The sequence below is a fragment of the Chelon labrosus genome (genome assembly GCF_963514085.1).
Source record: "Chelon labrosus genome assembly, chromosome: 1".
Classification (NCBI taxonomy): Eukaryota; Metazoa; Chordata; class Actinopteri; order Mugiliformes; family Mugilidae; genus Chelon; species Chelon labrosus.
In genome coordinates, this window is record NC_140337.1 from 25466491 (window position 1) to 25475253 (window position 8763).

The 8763-nt window shown below is 38.9% G+C and overlaps 1 protein-coding gene across 2 annotated transcripts; it reads left to right on the forward strand.

The window, feature by feature from the left end:
- Window positions 1-1132: 1132 nt before the first annotated feature.
- LOC311497606 (endonuclease domain-containing 1 protein-like) lies at window positions 1133-6547 on the forward strand. Of its 2 annotated transcripts, XM_084557917.1 has the most exons (3): window positions 1133-1214; window positions 4859-5194; window positions 5561-6547. In XM_084557917.1, the coding sequence occupies exons 2-3, from the start codon at window positions 4868-4870 to the stop codon at window positions 6143-6145; spliced, it is 912 nt and encodes a 303-aa protein (XP_084414043.1). In that variant the 5' UTR covers window positions 1133-1214; window positions 4859-4867; the 3' UTR covers window positions 6146-6547. The 2 variants fall into 2 exon arrangements, with proteins under 2 accessions (XP_084414043.1, XP_084414044.1); XM_084557918.1 differs by lacking the exon at window positions 1133-1214 and having other exon boundaries at window positions 4512-5194.
- Window positions 6548-8763: the final 2216 nt, after the last annotated feature.

An 8763-nucleotide genomic window follows, 5' to 3' on the forward strand; every position in this document is an offset into this window, starting at 1 on the left:
TCCTCTTAGAACAAGTTATCAACAAAGTGTCATTTCCATTGTCGTCCTTTCAAAGGAGAGACATGATTCCTTCAGTCCTTCAGTCATGTTTCTCAGCTTTGTTTCAATCAATTGATCAGTGCAGATTTCAGACCTGCTGACAAGTCCTAAACTCTGACAAGTGAAGAGAAAATAAAGACTTTAAAGATCCTGCAGCATCTAAAGAGAACACATGACAACAAGAACCAATGCTGCTGTTTCTTTGCACTGTTGGACTTTTAAACAATAGATAATGCGATAATCTAGATAATGATATCTGATCTCTGGAGGCCTAACTATTATTTGATACCAGAGTTTTCCTGCTTCACAACTGCAGATCTCTAGTCAGAGTTTCTCCAACGTGTTCTCAGAGTTTCTAATATGTCTCCAGGATGAATTAGTTTGCTTTTAAAAATTGAAAGTTGTGTTTTTAAAAAGATGAAGCTTTATAATTTAATCTTTCTACTGCATTCCTGTTCTTTGTCTTCCTGATCTGACATCACAACACAAGAAGGCCTTTTTCTGTCTTTCTGTTCCGCAGAAAACTAGCACGCTGTCTCTACTAGAGTATGACAGGGTGGAGATTTACTGGTTGTTCTAGGGAATTCCCATTGAATGCAGGTATTTCCTTTAAGCAGGTATGCCATCAACATTTCTTTCTCTTCTGTTCTGATGAAATATAAATATATTTGCACCTATTCTAAAGCAGCAGCCTGAATCATAAATCACTGATTGTTCTGATATACAGTGAAGAAATCATTCTGAATGACAACAAACACACAACAACACAAACAGCTGTTAATATTAGTTATGAACGAGATTCATTTTGTTTCTAGACATTTTCCTATGATCTGTTCTTGAATATCAGGGTCTTAGAAGAAGAGATGAATTAATAATTATCATCATGATAATGTCAAACAGGTAAAACAGTCAATACAGCAGCTACAAATATAAACTAGATAACAGTCATGTTGATTTAATAACTACAGACCCAGCTCTATTTTTCTGTTTATTGCATTAGTCTCCATATACGTCAGTCTGTTTGCAAGCTCCTCTTGCAGGTATGTCGAGTAGCCGGAACCTATCTCTGTCACACCCATAACATCCACATAAAAACCTCATGCTCACATGTGGTACAGTAGAAGGAGGAATGTGAGGCTGTAACACGGTGGAGACAACTACTATTTCCTCTTTTGGTGAGTCAGTTTTCATTTTACTGAGAAAACTGGATGTTTTGTGTTCACTGTGGGTTTAGACGAGGTGTTGTGTTTTTATCGTCTTTCCAGAGTGGAAAGAATGTAGACTGAAAGCTTTTATATGATATATCTGAATAAGTTAGTTTCCAACCAGGGAAACCAGAAGTGTCTCAGTTACAAAGCTACATTTCTTTTGCTTGAACAAGTCAAAGTCCTTGTTACACTCTATACAGTTTTCATTAATTTAGACAAAGGCTTTATTCATGTTCTCATAGTTGAAATAAACAGAAACACTTTATTTGAAGATACAACATTTCACATGCTCTCTGTTTTGAATGTTATTTTCAAATGCAGTAAATAAATGTTCTTTTAAACTTTTACTGTTGATCCATGGTGAACAGAACCTGATCTGGAACTTGAAGATTTCTCTTTAGTGCATCAGTGACAGAAATACATTTGTTGATCAGAGAAAACTTCAACAAACAGCAGGTTTTTCTAGTGACTGCTTCCACTGCAGCGGTTGGAGTTGATGGAGTTTAGTCAGAAAGTTCTTTGGTCGGTGGTTTGGAACAAACAGGATGAAGAACAGGATCAGATGTTGGAACGACTGAATGAAGTCAGACTGTAGAACAGGGGTGTCAAACTCATATTTGTTCAGGGGCCACATACAGCCCAGTTTGATCTCAATCAGTCCAGACCAGTACATCTCCAATAGAAAACACCAGCTTTGTTAAAAATGGGAGTTTCACACATATTAGATGTTGATATGTGTGACTAATGGGAAAGTTGGGACATTGTCATCAACTAATAAAAAGACTTCTTTTTATTGCTTCAGGTGCTTTATTCATTATTTTAAACGTGTTTTTTTTTCCACTTATTTTTCTCTTTGTGTTATTTCTTTACTGTATGAGAGAAGAGTGATCAGGTCCTAGAGTTGGTGTTGTCGTCTGTACTGAGAGAACTGGAGGTTCAGACAAAGTGTCCTGAAATGAAGAATAGACGTGTTGATAGAAATCAGACTGATGTCCAGGAAGGTGATCTGACAGACTGACTCACTGAGAGCACTACGTCAGAGGACACATTCAGGAAATGCTTTCAGCTGGTTTTAGGAGCAAAACATTATCGCCCACTTCTGTGTTTCACCTTGTTAGTCAACCTCACTCCAACTCAGTACCACCAATTTTACACTTATTTATGGAATATATGGTAAACAGAGCTCATTTACATAGCACCACCCAGTGGTGGGCAGGTCAAACTGGCATCACAGGTGGAGAGAAATTGAATAATGTCGGTGCGCACATACGCACATGGACACCGATTCAAAGGTAAATGTAAATGAAACCTCTGATATTACAATCCTTCTAGCTGACGTGACCCAGGCAGAACAAAGGAACAATTTACAGTAGCAGATTAACAAGGGCTCCTGACCGCAAACTAGCAGACCGGTGTGACAGCAAGGTGGAAAATTAAACGATAGCAAGTTGTACTATTTGTAAAAAGGCTGTAAGATACAATGGTAACACAACAAACTTGTATAAACATATTTAATTGTTTATTTAGATAGGGACAGTGCATATTGATGGACATCAGTACAAGTACACAATGTAAATATGCTAGAGTTAGCACCATAGCTAGTTTTCATCTATTGTCCCTAGGCAGATACATAAAAAACAAACAAACAAAAAAACACATATGGATTTGTTTAAATTCCCCTGCCCACCTAGCCCCTACAGACCCCTGAAAAGAAGAAAAAAAAAGTGCACTAAAGGGGAGAAATGCCTAAACACTTCCTTACATTATTTATAGTATTTGTTGTGGAGTGATAATTTTGTACACTTTGTTTATTTAAGAAAAAAAAAAATCCAGAAATAAGTGCAATAAATGAAGAGATTTAGTTTTTTATTGTAGTTTCTGAACACTGTGCCTGAAAAATAATTTGTTTTTATTTGTCCTCAAGATCATTTTGTGTCGTTTCTGAACAAAAACTTTTATTGTGATAATAAAGTATTTTGTATTTACTTATAAACTTTGCCCAAATTCTGTACCGCATTTTAACTGATTAATAATCCAAAAGGGAAATCACAAAAACACTTAAAATGTCATTAAAATTCATTCAGATTTAGATTGATGGTTTGTCCACCTTAATTATTAAAAAGTATCGATATCGGTATCGGCGATACTGGCCCTGTATTTACTTGGTATGGATCAATACCACATCTAGTGGTATGCACACCTCTAAGTGACAGCGGGGACGGCCAATCATACAAGAAACGGCAGAGCCAATGGAGGAGCTTGTGGGCGGGGCTAAACTAAGAGAAACAGGCTTCAGCTAGAGCGGCCGTTTTCCGCTTGGTCCTAGTGCTTGATGTTTCTCTGTTTACTATAGTAACATTGTTTTTGGACGGTAAAAAGTGCAGGGGACCAAAACCTGGAACCTGGACACAAAGTGGAACGGTGTGCTGTGGTCTGATGAGTCCACAATTCGAAAAGGTTTTGGAAATTATGAACGCTGTGTGTTTGAGGTGTCTGAGTGCCTGTGTGGTAGGCTACTATGTTCCCTCACAGCCTGCAGCGGTTGTTTCCTTTTTTTTATTTTTGTTTCAGCTTCTTGTAGGTCAGCCACTGATTTACAGAGACTGGCTGAACTGGAGTTCAAAATGCCTTTTGTTGTAGACGTTACACATTCTCCTCTTTTCCCGTGGCCCGTCCTGAGGTGAACCACTCCACATCTTGAATGTATCGTCACTTCATGATCAGAGTGTTTTGCTATCAAAGTTCTGCCAAGTAGAGATGAGAAGCCATTTTTTCTTGTTTCTCCTGTTTTTGGTTTGGGAGTGTATTTCATATTTCATTCATGACACGGATACTGTAATCATACAGAGAGAACATAGCATACCTTTATCTTTTCTTTTTTTCCTAAACTGGTCACCTGATAGCTTTGACCTTTTTCTGTCCATCTCTGTGTTTATTTGACACTCGACAATCAACAGATTTCTATCCCCCAACACTGTCACTCACGACCAGAAGTCAAGACTAAACCAATTCACCTTGGTGACCACATAATCGTTTTGTATTACCTATTTTTATTTGGCTATTTCACACAATTCATAAATACAAAAACGTGCAGAAGTTATAGGCCTGTATTTATAATATTATGAATGAAATGTGCGTTATATGGACACAATTTTCACAGTACATGCGTGGAAGCATGTACATGTAGCAACATGCGTCGACTGTCGCTCACAGTGTTTTCATTTTCCTGATAGGACTTGTAGTTTTTGAGATACAGTAGGAGGACAGACCCCATGACCTTACCTTATTGAATGATTAGACAAAGAGATAGATTTTACAACAGCTGACAAAAGCTCATTGAGTGATTAGACAAACAGACATATAAACTAATTTAATATGATTTCTCAGAACATTAAGTTTGAGGGCAGACCCTCAAGCCCAGTTTTGTACTTTTCTTTTCATAATAAATAACAATTAATAATTAACACGTCATAGAGGTTGATCCACAGTTTCATCAAATAAAGAGTGAATATAGTGTGAACAATCATGGGTTTTCAGTTGATCAGTTCATTTAACTTTAACTTGACATGCAACAAACTATAATACACTGATTTTTATTTTATTTTTTACAGTGATCCACCATGACATTACTGAAGGCTCTCCTGCCCCTCGCTGCTCTCCTCCTTCTGTCCGTCGTTCCCACAGAAACTAAAGTGGTGAACTCGATGGCAGAGTGTAATGAATTCTTTCTTGACAATAATCCACCAAATATCCCAAGAATCTTGGAGGGAGGGAACATCCTGGACCAGAACAGATACAAACCTATCTGCCAGACTTTGGACAACATAAGAACCTTTGTGACGCTTTACGACACCGAGAACAAGATCCCAGTGTTTTCTGCTGCAAAGTTCAGAGGGAGTTATAAAGGCGAAAAAATTACCCCCCCTAAGTGGATGATTGAACCACAGGTGAGCTTTTTAACAAAGAAAATACCATAATACTAAAGTATTTGTAGATGTTTTATGACAAGTCTCATTTTATCTGCCATCAGTTAAAAGTTGTTAATCAGTTGAAAATACATGAAATAAACTGTTATGATGCTGCAGTGCATTGCCACAGTGTCAGTTACTCTACCTGACTCTTTGGACATTGTTGAGACCAAATTATTGTCTAAACTCTCAATCTGAATTTACTTTGAAAATGAAGCAAAAGCACCAAAAATAGTCTTGTTTACTTCCTAAGGATAATTATGTGGAACCAAATACTATATTTACTTTGAATCTACTTTGATGTAACCTTGTATGAAACAGTAATTTAGTTTTTAATTATTACAGCTTGAGGACCCAGATGACAGCGACAACATGAAGTCACCATACAAGGAGAAAACCTACGAAAACCAGGCTGTGTCCACCGACTACAAAAATGAAAAAGGTTTTAATAGAGGCCATTTGTTACCAAGCTCTTATGGATCTGATAAAACTGAAATAAAATCCACCTTCACCCTGACCAACATTGTTCCACAAAACAGAAAATTCAACAAGGATACCTGGGGCCACATGGAAGAATGCATCAGATGTGTTATGGATGAATACTGCATCAACAACAATAATAAAATAGAAGGTTTTGTAGTAATTGGAGCACAGCCCAGCACCAACAACACCCTCAACAACAAGGTTAATATTCCTTCCATGCTCTGGTCAGCATTCTGCTGCTACAACAGCACAGAGGAGAAATGGTTAGCAAGTGCACACTGGGGTGAGAACAGTAAAATTAAAGACAAACACCTGCAGCCTAAAACTCTGGAGGAGCTCCACGAGGAACTGGGAGTAGAAGTGTTTCCTGGACCACACTGTCCTCTCAACACAACTATCAGACAGGTTGACCCAAAACTTATAAGTGACTGCAAATGCCCAAAGTAGGCGTACATGACTACTCCTACTGAGATTACAGCAGAAATGTCATCAAAACAACTTACAGATGCATTAACATGTCAATATATAGATTGTGCAGAAGCCGCCGTTACTCTCCCAAGTACGTCTCTTCCTTTCAGCTTTCAGCTCCTCATCAAACTCCATCAAACTCACCTCCTTCTCCAACCTCTAACCCTCCTTTTCCTCCCTCTAACACAATTCTCTCTCCGTCACCAGAATGTCCTTTCCTACTACCCGTAACAGAATAACAGCTAGCTTTGCTTTGTGCTGACCTATTTGTATATCCATAATCTAAAATAAACATCGACAGTAAATTCAAATGGTAATGATGGAAAACACACTTGTGTCTTTGTGTGATCAGTTGAAATCTGTATTTAATCCAGAAATAAAAGTGGCACAAGGAAAACCCACGTCTCAGAGTGTCTTACTTCTCAATATACATCTCCAATAGAAAACACCAGCTTTGTCTTTAATAGAATCAATGACTCATGAATGAAAGAAGCTGTGTTCTCATTTAATGGAAAATATAAATCAAGTCCAGCAGGTAAACAGACTGCAGCTGATCTTTGTGTACATTCAGTGAAAACAAAAGCTTATATGGAAATGAGTTCCATGGAACTGAACCAAGCAGGAAGACAGAGACAGAAAGTCTGTCACTGATCCTTTGTTTATTTTACTGTAGTCTCTACTACTATACGGTCATAACTGGTTTTCAGGAAGGTGGGAAACTGAGAATTTCTTGTGTCGTGATGTCAGCTCAGGAAGATAAAGAACAATTTATAGAGTTTCAAAATGTTTTTAATTCTGGAAAACAAACTAATCCACCTGGAGATCAGAGACACATTAGAAACTCTGAGGACATGCTGGAGAAACTCTGACTAGAGAGCTGCAGCTGTGAAGCAGGAAAACTCTGGTATCAAATAATAGACCTCAAAGAGCAGAGAAAGAAATACACACAGAGACACTTGGTAATGACTCAGCAACTTTAACAACAGGTTGACGTGACACAGGACTCCAGACTAAACTGACAGAGGAGAGAGAGAGTAGAAAGGTGAAGTCTTTGTGAGTTGTTGTGTTCACTGCTCCTTTCTCTTACTTTGAATTCTGTCACAGCAGATGAAATGTGAGCAGCAAGAGAAAGAGGTGGTCGTACATACCTGCCTGCAGGTGGGCATCAATCATTTTGAAGGTTAGTTATCACATCATTTACTGATAGATTCAGAGATCTATTATTTTACTTAACACATTTTATCAGCCTACTCAGTGTTTAATCTATTAGACTTCAATTCAGTTTTTATTCATTGTGGGTCAGTAACAATTCAAACTGCCTCAAGAAGCTTTGCAGAAGCCTCTGTGTGTGCAGGGAGTCAGAGAGACACACCTTGTGATACACATTTGCATAACACAGCAGGTTATAAACCCAGTGTACCAGGGTGTCTTTGATCAGTGCTATATTATATTCAGAGGTGGTTACTATGGGAAACACATGGCAACCCCACGCCCCCCAGTCTTCCTGCAGAGTCCCGATTCTAAACACGATGAGCACATTCAGTGCTGTTCAGAGCCCACTTTTCCATAAGTCTGACTTCCTCAGGGCCTGACTATGCTGCTGGAAATGTCTTGTTTCTGTGGGCGGTCTCTGCAAGAGCATAACTCGTGAAGAAGGGCTCAAAATAACTCCAGAGTAAGGGTGAGTTAGTAAAAAAGCATGAGGAATTCACTGGGATATTCCATTCCTTCTATAGGAAGACGTTGCTCTAGGATGGGACGTCCAGGGCAGGGAGATTTTCAGCAGCTTTATCTGTTTACCTAAGTGTAGCTGGGTGAACAAGGGGAACGGCATTTTCATTTTGGACTGTTTTCAGAGTAAGGTACTCATAATTTCGTGAGAGTATTAGTGCAATAGCTTTACCTCCACACTCTAGGGGTGAAAGGTATCGGAAGAAAGGGAGTGGTAGTAGCAGAGGGACACAGGCTGCTCAGATTCCTAGAGATTGTCCTATTTGAACCTGTGGGTTCTTTGTGAGCGACACTAAACGACAGAACAGCAGGGACGTTATAGTGCTGTCCTGAGTTCCAGATGTGTATCTAAGCATGCAGGCTGTACACACATGAGAGAGCGAAGTACACAACACTACTGTTGCCTATGTGTTCAGATTTAAAGAGGCCACTAAGTTGAGCTGCATGCAGGAGATACTGAGCTATAAGGGGACTTTTTATTTATAGATTTTCCTAAGCATTCACAGCTTGAAACTGCTGCATGATACGTGGAAGGTTGACAGCGACTAAAATGGATGCACAGGTGCATTCATTCAGTATTAAGAGTATGTCCAGTGAGTAAACATTGTGTTCATGAGAATACAGTATACATACAGCAGAGGCTTAATTTAAAGCCCAACCGTAACAGTAAAGAGAGTGTCTGCCTCCTGAACCCAAACTGGGAGTTGGATCCACAGGAGAGGAGCCTCCTTCCGCACTTAGAGACTGTTGAGGTATAGTACTGTGTTTCCTCAAGTCCAGATCAATCACATATCGTAGTTACCAGTTAAGATATGAATTACAGACTGCTCCACCTGTACAGTTTCAAATAATGCCGTGATAATAAC